Here is a 12,670-nt window from a genome sequence, read left to right as displayed (position 1 = left end):
TAATTATAACTGTGATATTTTATTTTAATAACTAAAAAACATTTGTAATAAATATATGATGAGGTATTATTATATTAATTTCATGATAATAATTATATTTTCATAACTTTATAACATAATTGCAATATTACATTGTGATCATATTTAATATTACTATATTCCTGTATGGTAATATGCTTTAACTACTCTAAGACTGTAAGGACTGCTAGGTTACAGTCATGTTTGACTGCATCTATCATCGGACCGGTTGCAGGCAACCCATACTGCGCCACCTGCATCTCTATCCCTGATTGATCTTGCAACAGTTGGTTAAGTTAATTGTGGACCAACCATAGCCAATCTGGGCTTAGTGGGTTTCAAGGCATGGATTAGCATTTATCAGGTTCTTCTCATGTTTCAACACCTTTTCCCTTGCGATTCCTGAGTGAAGCATGAGCCTAACCAACCAAACAACTAAAGAACCTTTTAGGCAATGCAGCTAGATTGCAAATTAAGAGGGCATCCAAAGATTCTCCTCCCTCTTAGCCCATTTATAGATATATTTTCCTCAGAGATGGTGCATAATAAACCTTATGCAATTTTTAGAGTAATTTTTATATAGAATTTATTTCGGAGATCCTCCCTTTGCCACTTTGCTAACTTCTTTATTTAGGAGCGCAAACAAATATTTTTTAGTGGAATAAAGTGCAGTAATATGGCATAGATGGTATTTTATTTGTCCTGTTCCTCCTCGTCCACAAACCAAGGAACTTATTATTGTTGCTGATCACGTTGCTTGACAGCCAAGATTTGATGAAAAAGAGAGAAGAAAGATGCACGAAATAAAGAGAACAGTAAAAATAAAAAATTTTTTCTAGAATTTAGATTTAATATCAAAAAAATAGATTTTCTATAATGTTGGTCAAAAGGGTTATATTTATAAGGAAAAAAATTCAAACTTGATGTCTAAGCAACTGAAATATTTCAGATTTATTTTGAATATAAAATAGAAATAAATTAAGATTTCTAATTGATCCAGAATCTTACGGATTTTCGTTAACCTGTCAAACGAATGAATCTAACCCCAAAACTGGATTGTAATGGTAAAGCCATCAAACATGTAGAGCACGAAAAGAGCTATCCGAATTGAGATTTTATAGGCAATTCTAACTCTGGATGAAAGAGTTATGCTTATTTTAGTGCGACAGGGTCAAAATCGATAGGGTCAGATACAATCAGCCTGATTTATTGTCCTTTTGGTTCGGTCTTTTAAATCAAGATATTTACTAGCTAAGGCATCTACGTCATACTCCTTAGATTGAAAAGAACTCACCCTTAAGTTAGAAGTCTCCATTGCTTCCTTCAAGTAAGAGTAATTCGTTAGAAGGTTGATATTGCTGGTCTTTAGCTTTGGTTTAGATAGGTTCTTCTTCATCGACACCAAGAATATTCGGATGGTCCTTTTAGAATGAGTAAGCATTCCAGTGACTATCATAAATAATGCTGCAATCATACGGCCTATGTCTTCATAAAAGTAGATGACAAGCATCCATGATAATAATGTAGCACCAAACTTCATTGAAGAATTTCTGCTTGATAGAAAATAAAACAAGGCAATGACTATCAACAACTACCTCACTTTCTTTTTGGAACCATGACAGATTATATGACTAAGCATGCCTTTTAATGGTCAAATTTAGCTTAGAGATGGCCTCTTGAGAGATGACGTTCCTCCAGCTACCTCCATCGATAATGACCTTGCAGACTTTTTATTTAATGGTGCAGTAGGTATAGAAGATATTGGCCTATGTCCAATCCTCTTTTTCCTCCTTTTTGGGAGCAAACAAGTTCTTTCAAACAACTAAAGTCTCTCCTCTATCTTCAAATAGTAGAGAATCAACCCCCTCTTCATCTCCATCATAAGTAGGCTCTCGATCCTCGTCAGATATTTTGTTTCCTTCTATTAGTAACTATTTCTCCAATCAACTAATAGACTTCTTACACTTGCTCTATGTGTTCAATCTCGCCATAGTTGTAGCACTGTAGAGTAGAAGAACTAGTCGGAGATGGCTTAGAGGACTTTGAATCAATAGCGTTACAAACAAGAGGGGTAGAAGCTATGTTGCACCTTAGGTTCTCCTGATTCTTCGGTGCTTGATTGCTTTATAAGAGAGGATTAGACCTAGTTACAGAGGCCTTCATCGCTACTACTCCTAAGCAACTATGGCATAGTAGTAAGCTTCTTTGACCATCTATAAAGAGTGGAGCTTCATGGCTTCTTGGATCTGCTGCCTTAGTCCACCAAGGTATCTCACAACCATTTGTTCCTCATTTTCTATCAGGTCATTTCTAATGATCAATTGGTAGAAATCTTCCATGTATTTATCCATGGATCTAGTCTCTTGCTGGAGGTTTTGCAGGTGCTGATACAGAGACTATGTATAGTTGAAGAACAAGAATTGCTCGTTTAGCATCTTCTTCATCTTTTCTCAATTCTGGATCTTTGGCTTGTCTTTGTATTCCTTGGTCTTCTTTAGCTGTTGCCATTAGGTAGAAGTCTGACTCGTCAACTTCAAGATAACAAGATTCACTTTTTTGTTGTCGAGCATCTCCTTATACTCGAAGATGTGCTCGATCTGATCCAACCAATCGAGGAACACCTCCGATTATAGACTATTCAAATACTCAGATAGATCTATCCTGATGGTATCATACCAACAAGCTAGTTGCTTGAACAAATCGCTTCGACCTTCCTGCCAATAGATAGGGGTATCCTTATAGAAGGGATTCTCGAAATTTGAAACTTCTTTATTAGATCTACGATCTTTTGATTTCATCTCAGATCTTGCATTATGATTTTCCAACTATGTAAGATGCGCAGTCAGTTCTGTCATTTGTTTCCTCAAATCCTCGCACTCTATCATCAGATCGCACTCTCACTACATGATTTCTTTTGAAGCTGTCGCTGCCTGAATTACAATTTGATTCTACTTGCGGCCACCTGCACCACCCACTATCTCGACTACAGAAAAGAAACTCCGCTCAAGAATCGGTTGGGCTCTAATACTAACTAACGTAGTCAAGACCACGTTTTGATGGAAAAGAGGGAAGGAAGACGTACAAAACAAAGAGAATAGTAAAAATAAGAAAAAATTCTATTTTAGAGTTTTGATTCGATATCAAAGAAAATAGACTGCCTATAATGTTGGTCAAAAGAACCGTATTTATAAGAAAAAAAAATTTAACTTGATGCCTAAGCAACTAGAATATTTTAGATTTATTCTGAATATAAAATAGAAAAAAACTAAGACTTCCAATTGGTCCAGGATTTTTCAGACTCCCGTTGATTTATCAGACAAATGAATCTAACCCCAAAATTGGGTTATAATGGCAAAGACATGAGATACATAGAGCACGGAAAGAGCTTTCCGAATTTAGGTCTTATAGGCAATTCTGATTCCGAAGAAAAGAGTTATGTCCATTTTCGTATAGTAGGATCAAAATCGATAGGATCAAATATAATTAACCTGATTATTATTTTTTCAAGTCTGATCCATCAAATCAAGATATTTACCATCCATAGCATCTACGACCCATGAAACTTTGAAAACATCTAATGATTGGGTCTTGTCATCCAAGCCATGGCAACTTTTTAAGTGGGGCTAGAACGTCCCACAAAATCCAGTGGGTTATTTGCTAGCACGGCATCTGTCATATTGATTCTATGCTTCGTGTATACATTCTAGAACATCCCTCTGGGACTGCTTCGTGTCTGAGAAAGAGAACGCACACCAGAAGATAGTCCTTCCAAAAGTAATTAAAAAAATAAAAAAGAAAGATGATGGGATTTGCATGATAAAGTGTGACAAAAAAATGAAATTTTAGCATGAATAAATGCTTGTCTTTTGAATTAGGCGATATAAAACTGATTTCACAAATAACATTTCGAGTTGTAGTAGAACCAGGCAACAAAGTGAAATCAAAGATCTAGCGTGGAAATTGGCAACATCCCTTTATCATTTGGATGAGCAAGAAATTATTTCATCATTTGATCTATTGTTTGTATTGCTTCCAGGCTCATATAATGATTCCGAGGCTTCCATGTCGATCGTATGATCTTCCTCGTCGATTGTATGATCTTCCTTGAACACCTTGTCTAGAGATGATAGAAAAGGCTTTGTTGGCATTTGCATATCCTCGATTTTCTTTTCTAACATCTCTACAACTTGGCTCATAGATGGTCTCTCTGCCGGATTCATTTGTATACAACGTAGTGCTATCATCAGAAGTTTCTTGGCAATTTCCTTTTCATCATCGGTGGCATCCTCCATTTCCAAGTCTCTTCCTTGATAAAGCTGGTCGTAGATCCACGAGGGGAAGTAGATTTGGCTGCTTCTCGGAGCATGTGGGTTTAGATTCTTTCTTCTACCTGCCATTTCCATCAATAACATCCCAAAACTATAAACATCAGACTTGTAAGAGATTTCACCTACCTTTCTATAGAACAATTCAGGAGCCATGTATCCTATGGTTCCTCTCACAGCAGTTACCAAAACCTTGCTCTCTTCTATAGGATGGAGTTTAGCTAATCCAAAGTCAGATACTTTGGGGTTGAACTTATCATCCAAAAGGATATTGTGAGGCTTAATATCAAAATGTAAAATTTGCATGTCACAACCTCGATGAAGGTATTCAATCCCTCGAGCTATTCCAAGTGCTATATCCTGCATCTTCTCCCAGCTCAAAATCTCAGCCTCCTCTTCTTGGGAAAATATATACTTATCCAGTGATCCATTGGACATGAATTCATAAATTAAAGCTCTGTTTGAACCCTCGAAGCAGAAACCAATGAGTTGCACCACGTTGGTGTGGTGAATCCTTCCAATGGTAGACACTTCATTGATAAATTCCTGTCCATTTCCTTTGGCCTTCTCTAAAATCTTTATTGCCACTAGACGGCCTGTCGTAAGCTTTCCCTTGAACACAGAACCATAACCTCCTTGGCCCAATTTTTCTTTAAATTGATTGGTCATCTTCTTGATATGCCGATAAGAGTATCGGATGGGCATGGAATTCCTGTAGTCATTCAAGAAATCTTCGATTCTGTTGTCCATCGACCTATGCCTCCTTCGTAATTTATATACAAGGTAGGCCATCAAGCATGATATCCCAATGATTGTTCGTCCTGGTAGGATAATGAGTCCTATGCAAAGAGAGACATGAAGAGATTTTCAGATGTACATAGTAATAAGGTCAGTAGTACTTGCAAGATAAACAACCAATTGTACCTTCAAGGTCGAGGAACGCTGTCCCAGCTTCTGCCAATAACCCATGCAGTTGATGAACGTCAGTCTTGTTGAGAAATAATAAAATCTAGTCATCCACTAAAAACGAGTTCCAAAGGTCTTACCTTCTATAATGTCCCCTAAGCAACTGAAGAAACCTGCATGAGATCAAAACAAATAACTCACAAACGTTCTCAACATTTTGACCCGCGTTTGTGCATTCACAAATGTTTTGTATCAATGAACCTTTAGGGGCCAGGCCCACCGGTCCCCATTCTGCCTTTGGGTTGTTTATTACTCATTTCATGTCCTAATGAAAGAGAAATTCTTTGTGCACTATAAGCAGCGTAGAAAATCCGGGGTGGAGTGCATCGCATCGTTTGATTGATCCATACCGTCATCACTTTTCAATACGTATTTAATATCTGTAGGTCGATTTTTTCGTTTAAAAATTTTGTATGATAAAAATATTCTTATCTTTTGAAAATAATTATGACATCCTGTGACGTAATATAGCGCAAGATATCATAATATGGCCTAAGATATCATAATATGAGAGGAGTATTTTTTGTCCAACTATTTTCTAACGCGCATTTAATGCTTGCAGGTGGGCTTTTTCATTTCAAAATTTTGAATGACAAAAATACTATTTTTTTAAAAAAAAATTATGACATCCTATGGATATTATGGACGTAAGATATCATAATATGGATATAAAATATTATAATTTTTTCAAAGACGGACAGTGGTATTTTCATCATACAAGATTTTTAAACGAAAAAATTGACCTGCAAGCATTAAATACATGTTGCAAAGTAGTGACTATGTAGATCCATCAGACGAAGCGATGCACTTCATGTCGGATTTTCTACATTGCCCGTGGTGCATAAAGAATTTCGCTCCAATGAAATATGTGGTGGGCCTTCCATTTAAAAACAAAAGAAATAATTAATGATATTTTATATTTCCCCAAGCTGTGAAATGCCAATAAATGAACTAAAATTAAATACACACTATTCTTATCTCTCGCATCATAACGGGAATACGTTTGGATAAGACTCCATCTCCTTTTTTGCAGTCGTTATAATAAATTAGAGGATTAACAGCATAATTTTGCGAGAGGATATTTAAAACCTCTTAATAAACTTGATCCAAGTCTGTGGTTGTAGACAAGGAGTTGATTTTTTTCTCGTCTTATTGCTTTGTTTTTCATAAATATGTGTGTGAATAGTGATGTGAATCTACCAGTAAGGGGAAAGAAAACCCGATGATTTGGTTGTTTGCATTTTATGGCTTCTCAAAGATTATTAGATTAATATGTGCTTTGTTTTGAAAAAGCGACATTGGTATTTACCAAAAAAAGAAGAAAAAAAGCGACATTGGTGGATCCAAGTTATTTTCAGTTCCACCTTATTGGTAAAATCTTGTATAAAAATTATTTTCAGTTCCGCCTTCCCATTTTCTTGGGAGTTCACGGTTTTGGTTTGTCATTGCCCGTGGGGCAGGAGATGTTGATGCATCACCAGATTGAGATTCAGAGAGAGAAAGAGAATTTTCTTTTATAATATAACAGCCGCAACAATGATTTTGAACGTTCTTTTGTATTATGAATTGCTCTTCTGAGATCTTCTAGAATGAAATTAAAAGCAAAAAAAAAATCAAACATAAATCATTAATCAGTTCATTTTAATGTTTAATAAAAAAATATTAAACTTGGATGGTTGAGATAGATGTTGATTGTTAATGTTGCAAGTAACAAGATTTCTTTGAATTTGGTCGGTGGCTGATTATTGGGCATCAAAGATACGTGTGATTCTCTGCAACAAACGCTCAAGTAAAGTTCTTCTATTTCTGTAAATAATATTATTATATTCCTAGCATGAAGAAAAATTTAGTTTGTGCCTCACAAATTAGTGATAAAAGGTGTCTATTTTATTTGGCCCTATTACTTTTGAGATTTATGCTCCTGTTAAAGCTTCTGAAAAGCTTATTACTCGGCATAGGAAATGAACAAGCTTTATATTATATATGTTGGTAATTTTTACATAGATTGGACTAATAGGCATGACACGGCATAGCTGATTCGTGGTATGCTAGATTTATCCACGTGAATTATGATTGACTTTAAGACATGCAAAGTAAAGGAGTAATTAATAGGCTTTCCAGAAGGAGAGTGAATACAAGCATTACCTTACACTAGATGCCAATATGAAAAGATGCACTATCTTTTGTAAAGTGCAGAGCTAGATCTTATTGACTGGTAAAATTGATACATTCAGATCTCACTGGAAAGATGCTATTGCTTATACCACATCCAAACCAACTGCGAACAAGAGGCCGATACATCAAGAGAGATACAAGCTGAAATATTAAGGATATAGATTGGTCGAATATGGTGTGTACCTAAGGAAGGGAGAGTTATTGGCTTAAGTTTTAGTGGAGTGGAATCCAGAGATGGTGGTTGCTAGTGGCTGCAACTATCTATATATAGGAGTAGTCAAGCTACCCACCGTGAATAAGAATGGAGGCCCATGTAACACACAATAGCAAGGACAACTATCTATAGTGAGTAATGGTACCCAACTTTGCACCATCTACGATTTAAGAGGTGGTGTTTAAACCCCATCTCAACAACTAGGCTAGAGGTCCTGAGTAAACACCATGTGGATAGGACAAGATGAAGTAAAATGAAAATTATATGATTCTTGTTAGGCGGGAAAGGGTCTAGCCATGCAAAATCTTACTTACAATAGCATAGATATGTAAGAGGTAGAGTCTAACTATTGATAAGTAGGCTAACAGCTCAAGTCCTTGCCACGATCAATCACAATACAAGGCAAATGGCTGGTGGGAGTAGGCTGAGGTGATTGAATCAGTCTCCAAGATATTTACCTGGTGGGAGTAAGCTGAGGTGATTGAATCGGTTTCCAAGATATTTACAAAGTATAGAAGACCATATTGTAGGCGGAAGTGAAGAAAGATAACTAATGTAATATGTCTGAATAAACCAAAACCAAAATGATATGAATACTAACCTGACAGTTGTAAAGCAACCATTTTGACAAATGTGCATAGCGGAGAACAACTAGCATCAGCTATCAAAACTATCAAAAGTGAAGGCCAGACATGATGGCGCTATCAAAGTATGTTTTTTTATTATTTGTTAGTATAAATAAATGAAAATTATACTTTGTATGGACCCTTCAACAATCAAATGAATGAATTATCATATCTTAGTTTGTCATAGTTTCTATCTACCTTAGGAGTAGGAGTAATAAGGATTTCTACTATCGCAGCCTAGCATTGCAACCTTATTGTAGTCCAACATTGTATCTTTTATCCCTATCCACATCTATATCCCTCGAATGGTAGTGTGATGGTTATAAAAATTCTTAAAGTTCAAAGCATCTAGATCCATGCTACTCTTTATCCTCTCTTCAGTCACTATCATTATCTTTTCAGCTAATCCAATGTCGATGGTATACTCATGCACATCTATCCATAGCCATTTAGCTTATCACTACTCTCTTGTCACACACTAGATGAGATCCACAAGAAGGTTCCGCAACATGTTCGAACTGGATAGAAAGAGAGCCAACAGGTAGGATCGCACTACCTATCTCATGTATGGCAACAATGGACCATATGATACGTAATAGTAAGAATAAGTATTCAAGATGAGTTGTGGCTCCAATCTTACTAATTGAGAGTAGTCTCTTATAAATATCTAATTGCAATCTAAATGAAGGACCCTTTGATAAACCAACTTGCCAATAGATTTTATCTTATATTATTAGTTCACCTAATTTCTAATAGCCTTCTACCTCAGGAGTAATGTTAACTTAGATTTCTACTATCATAACTTAGACTACACCTTTATCCCTATACAGATCTATTTCTTTCGAATGGTAAGGTGATGATGGTGAAAGTTTATGAAGATCAAGATACCTAGACCCATATTACTCTCATATCCTTCCTTTGATTATCATCTTTCCAACTACTTTAATGCCAGTAGTATGCCCATGCACCTATCTCCCTTTACCTTCTGACATATTACTACTCTTTTCTTGGCATACCTTGTAATATCCCAATTCATAAGGAATCGGGCCCTATCCACTAGACCGGCTTGGAACCTGGATTAAACCAAGCTTGACTAGATGGGCTTTTTTGGACCATTCATGTGTGATGCACGTGAAGGAAAGGAAGACTCTTGATTAGAGTCTTCCTCTTCCTTGATTATGATGAAGAGGGGGAGTTCTAGGGTGAATCGAACTCTGATGAAACCATAGAACTCCAATCTATAAAATTTCCCTCCTATCTTCTCTATGTGTCACACCAATCTTCAGTCAAATCATTGGTGAAATCATCAAATTTATTGGGTATTTCTATCAAGCATTTCCAGTGAGCTACCACCAATTCCATCACTGGACTTGAGGTATTGATCTCCTATTTTCTTTCTTCTTTTCTTTCTCGAACCCTAGGAAGCCTTTGACCGTCAGATGGAGCCATCGACTATCGGATTTCATGATGGACCGAGCCTCCTTTTTTTCTTTCTTCTCTCTTCCTCCACCAAACCTGCCATCATCACTCGATGTAGCATGCTTTGATTACCAAGGACTAGAGCACTACCACTGGAGCCATCAGGGTCACTGTCATCGAGGGCCAGGGTCATGGAAGGTGGGTCGGCTAAGATTTTCCCCTTCCCCTATTTATTTCTTCTTCTTCTTCTTCTATCGGATTGGCTATCATCGTCTAGGGTTGTGCCATGTCATCTACCATCGATTATCACCACTGTTGCAGCTACAGTTCCTGAAGGCCACTGCCTTCGAGGTTCATTACAAAGGGAGGTGGCCGACCTAAACCTTCTCCTCCCTTCCTTTGTTTCTTTCCATGAAGAAGAAGAAAACAAGATAGAAAAAAAAAATAAAATAAAAAAGGAGGAATACTCTTAAGTCTCTTGCCTATTCTCTCTCTTCCCTTTCTCTCTCTTCTTCACTCTTTCTCTCTCTATTTTCTTAATAACCTAGGACAAATGGAGGGTCTAGGAATATGGTAGGTTTGGGTCGATAATGGAGGCATCTTAGATTGGTTTGTGAGATCAAGGGTCTCCGACTAGCATCGTGTAACCATTTACTCTAATTTTATATAATTTTTCATCAGGGATCCTGAATGTTTTCAATTGATTTAATCATGAAGATTGGCTTTATATGTGAGCAATTTCTTAGGCAAGATGGTGTTGGGCCGATCTCTATGCCCTCTCGAGTTTGTAGATCCAAGAGTTGGTCAATATTTGCATTATTTAAGTTAATCACTACTAGAGGTAAGGATTCTTCAATATAATGATCTATGTGATTATGAAAAATAATATATAGATATACCTATATGATTGTTGTATGTTTTATATATATCTTGGTATGTGCATTATGCATTGTTGATTTGATATTCTATGGATTTTGATTAATTGATGCTTATTTATAAATATCATGTTGCATAAGAAAAAATATGACTTAACATAATTGATTGGATGAACAGCATTTGGAATAATTGGTAATGCAAGAAACATAGTGTGTATATCGTGTCAATCTCATACTGGGATGCAGTATTGTGTTTGGCCTACCACGGACTAGAGTATAACTGAGACTATTCTAATATCAAAAAATCAGATCATAATTTTAATAATATGGATGAGGTATGGATGATATCTGGATAGATTAGCCATGCCAGAAACGTGCTATGTGTGTTGAGTCTATCTTGGACAGGGTGTAGCATTATTTTGGGCCTACCATGAGCTCAACCATGCTTATAATTAGTTTAATTCTAGAAAGATAAATATAATTTTATATAATTATAAGAGTAGAAAAAAGTTGAGCATGTGGACTAGTCGGTCATGTGTGAAACATGACATATCAGTTGTGTACTGAGATATGATTTATGGTTGCTGACCATAGGTGAAAGCATAGTGCGTGTTTAGCCTGCCGTAGGTTAGAGCATGGTTGGACTAGTCTAATGCTGACATCAAACCAAAATGATAAATCATGTGTAATTGAAGGATATCTGGACTAGCCAACATGTGTGACATGTGGTGTTTATGATATTAGCTATGGACTGAGATGTCATTGCTAGCCACGGACAAAAACATGATATGTGTTTAACCCGGAGCATGAATGGATCTAGTCTGATCTTCGGATAATAATATTGTCAAGATTAGAACTGTATTAACTAGTTAATGATGAGTAATCTCACTGAATGACTACTAAATAAAATTGTTGATCAGTGATATATGATGTGTTGAACAAAATTATGATAATATTATTCAATTATCAAATTGATGATATATGAATCTTATTATTTTTCTATCAATTATATATATTTCCTAAAAGATATGCTATATTCATGATGGTGTGAATATGGAGGATTCTTACTAGGTTATAAAGCTTATATCTCTCCTTTCCTTCCTTTTTTAGAGTTGCAGGAAACATAGTTTTGGATAGATTTGACTTAGAGTTCAAGCAATGGAGTCATTTTATAAACCTTACAGATCTCTAGAATTTTGCTTTAGGGTTCATCATGCAGCCATATCATATAGTCGACCCGAGTGCTGGGTTCGAAGCATGACACACCTTGATAAAACTAAACCAACAAGTTCCTTAGCATACCCAGACAAGATGGAAGGGAAGATAACAAGCTCTTTGGCATGCATGATGGGGCACTATGTAGCTACGACCATAACACTATGGACAGAGATCAATGAAGCAATAGCAGAGAAAAGAACCATTATGCTAAGACCACTCTTAGAGTGGTATGCAATATCTTTGACTTCGATGTTGGAACAGGTCCAAAAATTTATTTCTATTATTGAGGGTTGATATGTTCAGCCATAGTATATTCCATCATATCCTATGAAAGAGGAAACCATCATGTCTTCATGGAGGATGAATCAACCCATCAATATTCACATGAAAATGTTAGGATCTTCAACCCCGACTTTGGGATTTTAGCCTATCATGAGAATGTGGATGAATCTTATTTTGTGAAGCCCTTAGAATCTACAAATTGAGACAATAAGGAATAGATATTGCAAGCAAATGCAGGAGCAAATCAGACTGAACAGACATCAACAATGCTTGTTCAATATTAGGCCAATATTCAACATCAAGATAGGTTTCAATCATCCCAGTTTATAGATTGTTATTGAGAGATATGTTAATGGAATCACAATAACACATGGCCCTATCATTGGAACTAGTCATCCCCTCAGGGTTATGGATGAAAAGTAGCAATTCAAATGACCTACTATATAGTTTATCCCCATCTCAAGGGTTAGGGAGCAACAATCCTGGTGGATACCATCATCTTATCATCATTAACAATCATGCATGCCCAATCTATGTTCTGGGGAGCAACCT

General features: G+C 36.3%; 1 protein-coding gene across 1 annotated transcript in view; it reads right to left on the bottom strand.

Annotated features, from left to right (window-relative positions):
* Positions 1-3,858: 3,858 nt before the first annotated feature.
* Positions 3,859-12,670, bottom strand: part of LOC105060343 (LEAF RUST 10 DISEASE-RESISTANCE LOCUS RECEPTOR-LIKE PROTEIN KINASE-like 2.1) — a 40,102-nt gene continuing 31,290 nt past the window's right edge. Inside the window, exons 3-5 of the mRNA XM_010944006.4 lie at positions 5,390-5,422; positions 5,268-5,297; positions 3,859-5,182 (exon numbers count right to left, since the gene is read on the bottom strand). Of these exons, the coding sequence (XP_010942308.1) occupies positions 3,996-5,182; positions 5,268-5,297; positions 5,390-5,422 (1,250 nt within the window). The 3' untranslated portion in view covers positions 3,859-3,995. The remainder of the gene's footprint in view (positions 5,183-5,267; positions 5,298-5,389; positions 5,423-12,670) is intronic.

This window comes from Elaeis guineensis, chromosome 1 (genome assembly GCF_000442705.2).
Source record: "Elaeis guineensis isolate ETL-2024a chromosome 1, EG11, whole genome shotgun sequence".
NCBI classification, from domain to species: Eukaryota; Viridiplantae; Streptophyta; class Magnoliopsida; order Arecales; family Arecaceae; genus Elaeis; species Elaeis guineensis.
Note: the sequence above shows the minus strand (reverse complement) of the source record. Positions and strands in the feature narration are given on the sequence as shown.